General features: G+C 41.2%; 1 protein-coding gene and 1 long non-coding RNA gene across 4 annotated transcripts; both read right to left on the bottom strand.

The window, feature by feature from the left end:
* Nucleotides 1-470: 470 nt before the first annotated feature.
* LOC105026201 lies at nucleotides 471-3,159 on the bottom strand. Its single transcript, XR_829178.3, has 4 exons — nucleotides 2,694-3,159; nucleotides 1,545-1,892; nucleotides 1,190-1,350; nucleotides 471-916 (listed from the first exon to the last, which is right to left on the bottom strand). It is a non-coding gene; the product is annotated as an uncharacterized LOC105026201 (long non-coding RNA).
* A 1,734-nt stretch (nucleotides 3,160-4,893) lies between these two features.
* On the bottom strand, nucleotides 4,894-10,754 carry LOC105026202 (mpv17-like protein 2). 3 transcript variants are annotated; one of them, XM_020049215.3, is made up of 6 exons: nucleotides 9,437-10,754; nucleotides 8,303-8,555; nucleotides 7,108-7,269; nucleotides 6,017-6,093; nucleotides 5,530-5,658; nucleotides 4,894-5,085 (listed from the first exon to the last, which is right to left on the bottom strand). In XM_020049215.3, the coding sequence occupies exons 2-6, from the start codon at nucleotides 8,490-8,492 to the stop codon at nucleotides 4,993-4,995; spliced, it is 651 nt and encodes a 216-aa protein (XP_019904774.2). In that variant the 5' UTR covers nucleotides 8,493-8,555; nucleotides 9,437-10,754; the 3' UTR covers nucleotides 4,894-4,992. The 3 variants fall into 3 exon arrangements, with proteins under 3 accessions (XP_019904774.2, XP_010895812.2, XP_034149623.1); XM_010897510.3 differs by lacking the exon at nucleotides 9,437-10,754 and adding an exon at nucleotides 8,697-9,062; XM_034293732.1 differs by lacking the exon at nucleotides 9,437-10,754 and having other exon boundaries at nucleotides 8,303-9,062.
* Between the last annotated feature and the right edge of the window lie 646 nt (nucleotides 10,755-11,400).

Here is an 11,400-nt window from a genome sequence, read left to right as displayed (position 1 = left end):
GGGGGGGGGGGTCATGTGTCCCCCGGGATTTTGGTCTATGCCCACGTTGCACGGGTAAACTGGGATGTATCCAGGCACAGTACCCCACCCCACCCCCCCACAGCACTGACCTATCAGCTACCTGAACTGGAGAATGTTCCTCCCTATCTTGCTGAACAGTAGAACATTTCATCTGGGGACCGACACAAGACACCATTCAATGCAATCATCCGTTTCATGCAACTCAAGAAGCAGAGCACTACCCTTTTTTGTGTGATGCCCATTTCTGATCTTTTTGACCAATCAAATCAGATAGTTTTGGAATGATTCAAACCAAGCCATTATACAGTTCAATAAAACTCCAAAAAACATGTCCCCCTTTTTGTACAACTCCTTTTGTAACTTTTGCTACTGTACATGATCTGTTGCTACCCCGTCTTTACAAACAACAACCTGAATTACAAACCCCCCCCCACATCAACTTTTATAAAGGTACACTAATCTTTGTGAATCACCAAGGTATTTTTATTCATATCATTTTGTCTTTTAACAATTTATATTCCCATGTGTTACCATTGCATCACTACTTTATTATATTTTAATTTGTATTCTCTTCATCTGCATTTTTGTAAAAGGTCCCTCAAGTAAGCATTCCAATGACCGTCTACGCCTTTTTTCAACCAAGCATGTGAGAAATAACATCTGGTGTGATTTTAAAAGATCAGAATGGGGATCGCTGAGTAAATGCCGTCATGGTCCGGTTCTTGGCATGTCATCTGCCTAGGAATAAAAGGCACATCACTTCACTTTGGTCCAGACATTGACTTCAGCATGCTGCTGACCAACCTCCATGTAAATAGTGTCCAATGATGCATATTATCTTTCAGTATTGTTTTGTAGGGTAATGGGCAAATGGAGACCCTTCATTGATTTTGCCCTGAAAATAGGAATAAAAAGAAATTAGAATACATTCATATCCAAATACTGTGTGTCCACCCTCTAAGCACATTGAGTTATAGTGACAATGATTGGTGTTTAAGGCATAGCACATGAAAAAAGGAAACTAGATTTATATAGAATTAATTTTGTGAATTGTAATATAGAATTTTAAATTCTGTGATGAAATTTGGTTTATAACTGTCCACTTCCACAAATGAATGTCATTTACTTTGAACTTTAAGCACTACATTGTGTTGAAAATTCAACTCACCATTGGCACATCTTCAAGCCTCTGAAACTTTGAATGCCTCAAACTAATTAGTTTTGCAATGCCAATAACAAGCAGAAGACACAGACAGATGCAGAAAATGCAGAGGACAGCTACCAGGCCGGGGCTTCTTGATAAATCAGGTCTCCCATCACTTTGTAAAGCTAAAGATTAATAATATTATATTAAATTGGTTATGTTATAAATGTCAAGAGTGTATTATGCCACTAGCATAGGAAACAGGAATACGTTATTTTCATTAAGAACATGTATCCTTTGGTAACAGTTTGCTTTCAAAATCAAGCAAGTCATTTCATTGATTAAACAACTAGTAATATTACTTGAATCTGAAACACACCTGTGTTTAAACTCATTGTCCCCACAGTAAAATCAGATTTTGGCAACAGAGCGGACAAGAGGTTGGAGGATGTGGAATCACCAGGAGCTGTTCCAGTCAATGTGTGATTATTTGTCATCGGACTGGTGGCGTTGGCAGAGGGTTCTGGCACGGGCTGAGATTGGGAAGGCTCAGTTGTAAATGTGGAGGTCGATTCCTTTGGAACGGCAGTTGTCTCAGTAGAATCTGTATTAGGTCTGTTAGTGACGAACACATTTGCTGTACTGGTTAATGAGGATGGGACCGCTGTGGTGCTGACCGGCTCGATGAACGGGCTGGTAGTCTTTGTTGGTGTATTTGTCATATTTTCTGGTGAGTCAGAAGGGTGTTGTTAGTTGATTTTTCAACAGGTGTGCAGAGATTTAATCAATACATTTGATACATCCTTGATAACAGTCAAAGTCTTTGTGTTGGTCAAGTGCCCTCAATGACATGCATCATTCTGAACAATGAAATGCTTGTGCCCTGGCATGCAACACCTATGCAATAATTTAGAAACATATAAAGCAAAAATAATAACAAAAAATCAAATGAATAGGATTACAATAGTGACATCCAGTGTTTTGAGACAATTTATTTGTGGTAAAACACTTTAGGCCAAAAAGCTCGTATGCATTTATTTGTCATGGCTCCTGTCAGCACACAAGCAACATTTGGCTCAGAAGTGGTTGCTGAGATTAACATTAGAGTAGCACAACTGGGTCAACCAAGTTACAGGTTAACCTGGTGTCAAAAAGCCCATCTCGCTTCTGTTTTCCTAATGAAAAACAAAACATCAGATATTTGGCATATTATGTAAGCTGATGGTGACACTATATCACCAACTAACTAACAACTTTAACCCCCCCTTAAACTTATTTGCTTGAGGTACACCCCTGGCCCATTGTTTTTCTCAACAGCTTCCTTAATTAGCGATTTAATATTCTATGACCACAGAAATCCTGTTAATACATGCACGATAAATGAACCCATTGCCTAAACATTTGGATTTCTTGGTTTCACAGTTATCTGTTTTGCATATTTTTCCACATAACGCTGACTCCTCTGTACAGTCAAGGTAAATTATTCTCAAAGAAAATCGTTTTTTATGAACAAAATGTTTTGACTTACCTTGAAAGACAGCTACAGGAATAAACAAGATAAATATAGTGACAATCATTGCTCTCGTCATGTTGTTCTAGAGGTAAAGAAGTGACTTTCAATTGAACAGCCTACCTACATTATTACATCCTTGAAAGCAGGATGTTCGTGAATATTCAGGGAGGTGTGGTTCTTTAATTCAGTGCACATACAATGACTGGACCTGGCAAATCACTGTTTGAACTTGTTTGCAATGTTTGCTTAATAATAAAGCTGGCTGCACACAGAGCTGAGGGAGTTTGGTAGGAGCCTGCTATCTAAACACATTAAAGTGGGATCAGTTCAGCAATACAATGAATATCCTTAAAACACCAATTCACAACATAACTTGAATACCTATTTTGTTTCATCAACTACAGTGTTTTCCAAAAGTATTCAGACACCTAACCAATTCTATCACAGAATTACAAATGGAAATGTACCTTAACGTAATTGTCTTTGATATTTTAATTTAAAATACTCAAACCCAATATGGGAAATATGTTTAAGAATAATAAATCAATATTAATATATAATAATATAAATAGATTTAAGCCACAGAGTTCTCCGGGTAGTAGAGTAATGGGGCACCAGTCAACCCTATCAAGAGTTCTGCACAACACTGACCAGTATAGGAGGATGACACAAATTAAGTTGTTACTTAAAAAGTACCTATCTGAAAGCACATCTGGAGTTTGCCCAAAAACTTAAGAGTTACCCAGCTGTAATTTGGGAAAAGGTTGGCCAAAACTCAAAGTACTATGTGTAGTATAAACCTAATACCTCAATGCCTCAAGACACACCAGCCTAGAGTGAGGTATGTTGGTGACCACATCATGCTGTGGTGGTGTTTCTCATCAACAGGGACTGTTGATCATGTTACATTTTTCAGAAGTGTGGATGGAGCAATGTACAGGGAAATGCTGAAAGACAATCTAGCTCAAGCTGCAAAAAACTGAAGCTTGGGAGGACAAATAGAAATGCAATGATCCTAAGCACAAGGCCAAAGCAACATTGGAGTGTCCTAAGGTTAAAGTCCTCATCTCAAGTCCATTGAGAATCTGTGGCATCATTTGAATGTTCATTTTTAAACAGACCTAAACCTGTAGAAAATCTACCAAGAACGGGCCAAAAGCTGGCACATAATTACCCCAAAGACTTATAGCTGTTATTACAGAAAGAGGTAGCTCTACCAAGTATTAATATGCACAGGAACACTAATGCAAAAATGTTTCCTAACAAATATTCTAAACACATAACTCATATCACCGTATAATATTTCAGTTAGTGTTTTAAATTAAAATATCAATCAGAACATTTTAATGTACCATTGGAAATTGAGTAGTATGGATAGATGAATCATGTGAATAGTTTTGCAAGGCACTTTCTACCGTAACAGACTTTTTAAACAGTAACCACAATGAAACAGCCCTCCTTTGCATTACCCAATTGCAGTCATTAGAGGAAACACTTACCAAAGACCTGTGTTAGCTGACTTGGTAGACACACGTGAAATGTATAAAAAAAAAATTATCCATTCACTTTGTTATCATCGCTCTGGATAATGCAGACGACATGCATGTAAACAGAGTCCTGCGTGTTTTAGATTCTCAGTGTGGACAATACCTTACTGGACAACTGTATATTGATTTTATCAAAACATTTTAGTTTTTCCATTACATTGATCCCTGTCCCTGACCAGAAACAAATCTGGTCTGACAACAAAATGTTAATGTAGTATTATTAACACATTATTCATTGTTTCACATATAAATTACAAAATCTTATTGATATGCATCATTTAACATATATAATATTCCAACTCATCTGCCATAAAATATCCAAATATAAAAAAATTTAAAAACACCAAAACCCTTCTTTTAAATGTTGATTTTCTGAATCTTTTCAAAATAAGGGCCTCTATTTAACAGTCATTGTTTTAATCATTTTCAATAGTTTTTAAGCTGCTGAAATTCTACATTGCTGTAGCACATGAGGTCACCAAACTAATAATTTAGCAGTAAAATGTAGAACATGGAAAAACATTTTTCATTATGCAAATGTTTCTTCCAATTTGATATTCTGACAAAAGAAATAGTCAGCGGGCTAGTAAATCCCATTTAAGGCAAGATTTGTAGTAAAAACAAATGTAAATGACAATATGCAATACATACAAAAAATATACATTAAATATTCATACTGTTTTTATACATTTGCAGTGCTTAAAAAAAAAAAAAGAAAAACTGTTCCAAGAATGAAACACTGATCTTAAACTCTTTAGAGTCCAGTGCTAAACCTTCTCAATCCTTTGAGATGGAACAATCGGTCCAATTGCCTCTGGGGTCACCTCAGTGATTTCATCATCTCCCAAGTGATCATCTTCCTGTCAACAGACAAATGGCATTTAATTAAATGGAAAAAAAACATACTGGAACACTGTGTACACCGATCAGCCATAACATAATGACCACTGACAGGTGAATTGAATAACACTGATGATCTCGTTATCATGGCACATGTCAGTGGGTGGGATATATTAGGCAGCAAGTGAACACCTCGCAGCTTCCAGGACTTAAAGGATCTGCTGCTAACGTCTTGGTGCCAGATACCACAGCACACCTTCAGAGGTCTACTGTGGAGTCCACGCCTCGACGGGTCAGGGCTGTTTTGGCGGCAAAAGGGGGGACCTACGCAATATTAGGCAGGTGGTCATAATGTTACGGCTGATCAGTGTATATTGTAGTTATGTGTATTTGACAGGAAAGTCAGTAAGGAGGCAACGTTTCCCTTATTGATCGCAATATCTTACTGCGACTGTCTAACTCACCCTGTGTTTGAGGTAAGAGAGGTAGGTGTCCCAGCCCAGGGTCACAGTGTTCACATACAGGACACGGTGTTGGGGTGACAGAAAATAGAAGTTGATCAGTTGTGCAGCAGGCCAGACGCACCAGTCAGCCTACGATGAGATCAGGCAAACGGTTAAAATTACACGTGATTACAAACAGCAGGTCATCTCTGTGAAACGAGCCCTCTGTCGCCCCCAAGTGACATCGCAGATACACATTACTTCTGCTACACATTTCGGGGCACTAATCCTCTATCGACAGAGACGATGGGGAACGACTGCGAACAGCTGTTTGCTGAAAGAGCATCGGGACAGATTCTAACCGTACGGCAAATACAAAGTCCCAATTAGTTCAGACGACAGGACTGCCGAAGGGCACATAGCAGCGGTATTCAAATAACATTCTATGGTGGCATAATTAAACAGTGAACACATTCTACATCATACAAAACCGTAGTGTTTAGGCTACCTTGTAGAACTCCCAGAACTTGTCTTTGAATTCCAGAGCACCTTTAGAGAGGCCGTGTCCCTCCATAACCCCCATGCCTGCAATAGCCAAAGGTGAAGGATGCATTTATGAAAGTCTGTGATATCTACTAAATGTGGTGCAAAGTTGGTGTAACAATGAAACAGAAAGATAACACTGAATGGTCATATTGAGGGTTCGCTACGCATGTTGCCATAAAGCCAAGGCAACCTTTAACACAATCTACCATCTGCTGACGCAATAGTGCCGTACACAGACCATCTTCTCAGCTCACTAGCATCTTAATGCAATTGACCTTTGATTCCACACACACACACACCCTTTCAAACAAGGCATTTTCCAAACCCAATGTGAAAACAGCAACAGACCAACACGACTCTTGTTTTTTTTATTGTACATCTATTTGCCGGCCTCGCCTTTCTCCCCCCTTCCTACTTTCATCATATATTTTCTATCCAGGAAAAATCATTGCAACAACACGAAACATTCAGAGAGTCTGAGATTGTGGAAAGCCTTCCTCCTAGACATCGCTGTCAATCCATTTTGTTTTTTTCCAACCAGGAAGTCACGTGAATCCAAGCATTCTTAAGTTACACTCACTCACCTGGTGACCTTGGCTGGCTCAGACGTCATTTGAGTGGTTAGTGATTCATATTTTATATCAGCTAAGCATGCTAACAACAATCTTATTTACAGCAACAACCTGGGAGTAATTAGGGTTAATTGTCTTAGGATCAAGACAACAAGGTTTATCACTTTGTCGACTTGAGGATTAGAACCAGCAAACTTTAGTTTACAGGCCTGACGATCTTGAAAACCCTGACTGCGCCTCTCAGCTTGGTGTTACAAACGCCTTGTATTACTTTGACATCTGGGAAGTTGATTCTTGTATTTTCTTATTGCATATTATAATGTTATTAGCTGTTATCTTCATGAGAGTAGACAGCACAAGGCCGGTTAATGCTACTTTTAATTGATTCCAAAAGAACAAGCAATGTTCCTGTACTTTTTTTGAAACAGGAAATAAGCATGAATGTACTAAGCATGAAGACAGCACTGCATTTCATTCTCACCTAAAAAGTACCATGCTCCAAGGATTGGTGAACAAACCAGCTGGTCCACTAGCACTTTTTTGCCTACAGTGTGCAAGGCTTTCCCAAGGAATATTTTGTCCAGCCAACCATACCAGTAGTGAAGGACAGGTCCCATTGAGCAACCCACTCCAAACATGTGTCCTAGGGAGAACAAAAATAATAAAATTGACAAAAGTGCCTTGAAGAAGGTGATATACGTGCTTCTCAATCATTATCATTCATAGAAAACTCTTACTGGACTATTTGTGTGTATAATGTACATGGACAATTTTTTGTCTGCTTTTTTTTTGCATGTGTTCCATTGAGTTGAAAGCGCTTGTTTCTTCTTAATATTCCTAACTTGATTGTTTTGTATAATTAAGTCTTAATTGAGATTCACAAAAGCTTGTTCAAAAAAACATATGTTTGGAACTGTGTTCCTCCTGCCTGTGTATACTTTTAGGTGTGTTCTGTGTGTACATTGATTTTGTGCAAATTGACTATACTTTTCCAGCTTAAACTCTAAAGATTAGTAGTACAGTATGACAAACTAATACCTGTTGTGATACTGGGAAGGTGCAAAAGAAATGTATGGTTGGTAAAGGACACTGATGGTATTGTAACACCCCTGGCCGGGATGCTAAATCAGGAGTCGGAGTCAGAGGTAAAGGACACCGGGTAGAATTTATTAACCCTAACAAGACAGCTGTGTGGCCACTGTCTACGCCCAACAATACCTGTTAACACACAGGCTCTTGACAAACTCTCCTAGATCTGTAGCTAGCTAAGACAAGTACACATGTCACGGTTCTCTATCACACACAGGAGTGGAGCCACAAGAGAGCGAGAGCTTCCCAAAACCCCACCTTATATAAGCTATGGCCTGAGACCCCTGGACCCGCCCCTGCTGTCCCCAAGCCCCCAGAGATGCCCTCCTCACTGCGGGACATCCCACCAGGTAAAACAGCCCCACCTAACTGTCAGGCCCCGCCCCCTAATGAAGCATAACTGACCAACTTAGAACTTTAAATGAACACAGGGTCGCTACAGTATTCTAAGACATAAAATTTCACGATTTGGGAGGAGAATTGTTATTGTTCATGAATATTACATGATGCTGGAGAATATGTCATTAGAAATAAAGTTACTTAAACTGATTAAAAAATATATATAAAAAAAATTAAAAAACTCTTACCGGTACGGGTCCAGTCTCGAATTTTTTCAGGATCTTTCATTTTCTCCCTGGTCTGCTGTATGATATCTCCGAGAGACAGCATAACACCTCCACTGAGAGTGTTTGTTAATAAAAGCAATCTTCCTTGCAAAAGGGGTTTCCAATAAAATGAAATCCGCACAAGAAAGTCTCTACCCCGAGGAATCACCATGCTTGACTCGCAGGGTACCAGCTGTATACTGCTTCCAACGCATTAGCTAGCAAACCAAGGCACCTGCCGGCCAAAAACGTAACACGCGTTAATCAATTGTTTGTTGACGTTATCGAGAAAGTCGAACGTATCGGATATTTAAATTTAGCTGACAACGGCAAACTACTTGAGGTAGAACTGTAAAAGTAATGTTGAATAATGTACCTGAATGACAACTGCCAATGACACTTCCTCGTCAACACATGATGTAAACCAAATATGCTACCCCTCTCTTCCGGCTGATGTAAAGAGCCCAGGAATAATGCAGCTATTGCCACCTAGTGCTGGGAGTAAATGACTTGTAGGGACCCGCAGGCGAGGGATTCAACCTCTCCTCCCTGGACCCCAGACATTCGAAAGTGGGTTTGCATCCCAGAACCGCACAGAAATGGCATACCAAATTCACTAATCAAGGGCATGGTGGTAGGCTGACTAGTCTAAGCTGGTTAGCTAGCTCTGGAATAGATCAAATACATGGAATAGCTGTGGGTCCATGAAGCGAGAAAGGAAGATTGCTGCCCTATTGCCTGAGATAAAATATAATTAGTTCTATAAACTTGGCTTTAACACTTGCCAGCTCAATTATTATTGAGATGCCATATTTTAAATCTGCCTATTAGATTTAAGAGAGCCCATTTGACTCTCCATCTAGACGACCTGTTAATTTATGGAGTATTGCGCCATCGTGTGGCAAAACATCTTCAACCCAGTCCCTGTCTCAAGTTGTACTTCACCCTTTTTTCAAGGGGACTGGCATTATCCCAGTCCCCAAGCGAACCAAAGTAACCCCTGGAAAATATATCAAAGGAAGATTCCCACCATCACTGGACCCACTGCATTTTGCTGAGCACCCCCAACAGATCGACAGAAGACGCCAATTCCCGCAACTGGAGAAGAACACCTACGTGAGATTGACGTTCGTTGACTACAGTTCAGCATTCAGCACCGTTCCCTCCAAACGCATCACTGAGCACAGCATACCGGGCCTGAACACCACCCGGTGAAACGTGATACCGGACTTTCTGAGAGGCAGACCTCAGCCTGTCAGGAGAGGCAACAGTACCTCCTGCTCACAGACTCACGAAACTGAAGCCCCATGAAACTGAAGCACCACGCTGACCGTGGCATCTGTGAATGACACCACGTCGTCAAGCGTGTTGGCAACACCACGACCGTAACCCTGATGACCAACAGCAAGGAACCAGTCTACAGGGAGGAGGTGAGAGGATGACGCCAGCGCCTCTCCGGTGTGACGTCACCAAAACAAAGTGGTTGACTCCAGGAAACGGCGGATGGCTGCAGCACGGACATTCAGCAGTTTTAAGTTCCCCTAGGTCCACATAGCCGAGGATGTGCCCAGATCCCTAAATGCCACCGGTGTTGATAAGAGGGTGCTACAGCAACTCTACTCCCGGAGGTGACTAAAGAAATCTCCCATGCCAACCCGGTGTCCTCTTAAAATACCTTTGCCACGTCATCTGGAGTGTTTTGACCGGCTACTTTGGCACCTAGCATGTAACGTGCCGCAGGTCCCTTCAGTGGTCGCGGAGCATTTAACCTGTAGCCCAGGCTGTCGGGTGCTGTAGCATGTAGCCCAGGTCATCGGGTGCTGTAGCATGTAGCCCAGGTCATCGGGTGCTGTAGCATGTAGCCCAGGCCGTCGGGTGCTGTAGCATGTAGCCCAGGCCGTCGGGTGCTGTAGCATGTAGCCCAGGCCATCAGATGCTGTGCTCCAACCCATCCAGGACATCTATGATGGCTGTCAAAGGGCCGGCAGTGTATGGGGACCCCTCACGCCCAAGCCTTACTCTGCCCACACACCATCAGTCAACACAGGGTCTCTGCCAACGCACTGGATCTCATGCTAAGAGGCTCGGAGACCTACCTTGAAATCCGTCGGATTGCTTAATACTTGACCTGTCTGCCCGCCTACACTGTGTGTGCTCAGCCTGCCACAAAAGGGCAGTGAGACAATGCTCGCTCAGACGCACAGACAGACACACGTACGCAGACACACTTGTACATGTTTACTTTGTGTAGCGGACTCTTTGATTGCTACCACTTGTTTTGTGTGTTCTATTGTTGTTCTTGTTGCATTGTTGAGGGGTAGCCTGCAAGTAAGAACTCTGATGTGTGTTTTGCATTGTGTATCTTATGCATTATGCATTCCAGGGGAAGCCACAAATAAAATATTAGTAGGCTGTGGCAGCCAGGAGTTGTCCCTGCCAGTGAGGTTGCCAAATCGAAATGTAACAGGTCCTCTTCTTATGTTCAAAGTTTCTAATAGCCATTTAAAGATTACTGAGCCATGGCTTACAGTTTCTCTTTCCCTACTCAGGGTCAAAAAGGGGAAATTGTCCTGGGCATAGCACCTGTAAGTGTTTACATCTAGGTCTTAAGCCAGTGATTTAGCAACGGGTTGAGTGAGCATGAGGTCAATTGCTTGTACAATTCGGCAGTTTCATTTTCCATGTGTTCCCCCTAATTGTGTGTGCAAATGACCTTAATGGCCAAAATATGAGGCACTCAGGAGATTGGAGAGTTAGGTGCTCACTGTGCTCGTCATCCATTCAGACGCTACTCGCTGCCAGTCTCCTCATCACTGCCCAGAATAACGAGAAGGGGAGAGGCTGTTTGTCATCCTCATCACAGTCATCCATATCCACTACAACAAAATGAAAAGTGCAGTGCTTGCCAATACTTTATGTGGTTGACACTACAGTTTCAAAATAAAAGCCATACTTGGTCCCAAACTAAATGTCATATTTATTTACATTACGCACTTTACTATACAAAAAATTAAGAGGGACAATCATATGCTTAGCTTGCAGTTGTTGGGGATTGTGGTCACTCGATTTATCATTCTCTA

The sequence above is a fragment of the Esox lucius genome, chromosome 8 (genome assembly GCF_011004845.1).
Source record: "Esox lucius isolate fEsoLuc1 chromosome 8, fEsoLuc1.pri, whole genome shotgun sequence".
NCBI lineage: Eukaryota > Metazoa > Chordata > Actinopteri > Esociformes > Esocidae > Esox > Esox lucius.
Note: the sequence above shows the minus strand (reverse complement) of the source record. Positions and strands in the feature narration are given on the sequence as shown.

Bases quoted from the DNA above. Each gene is read 5' to 3' on its own strand.
- LOC105026202 (XM_020049215.3), bottom strand. From the start codon at position 8,492: ATGGTGATTCCTCGGGGTAGAGACTTTCTTGTGCGGATTTCATTTTAT. The intron at 6,094-7,107 runs GTGAGAATGAAA...TGGCTATTGCAG, and splicing joins TGGAGCATGGTACTTTTTAG to GCATGGGGGTTATGGAGGGA. The intron at 5,086-5,529 runs GTGAGTTAGACA...GTCTGTTGACAG, and splicing joins TCTCTTACCTCAAACACAGG to GAAGATGATCACTTGGGAGA.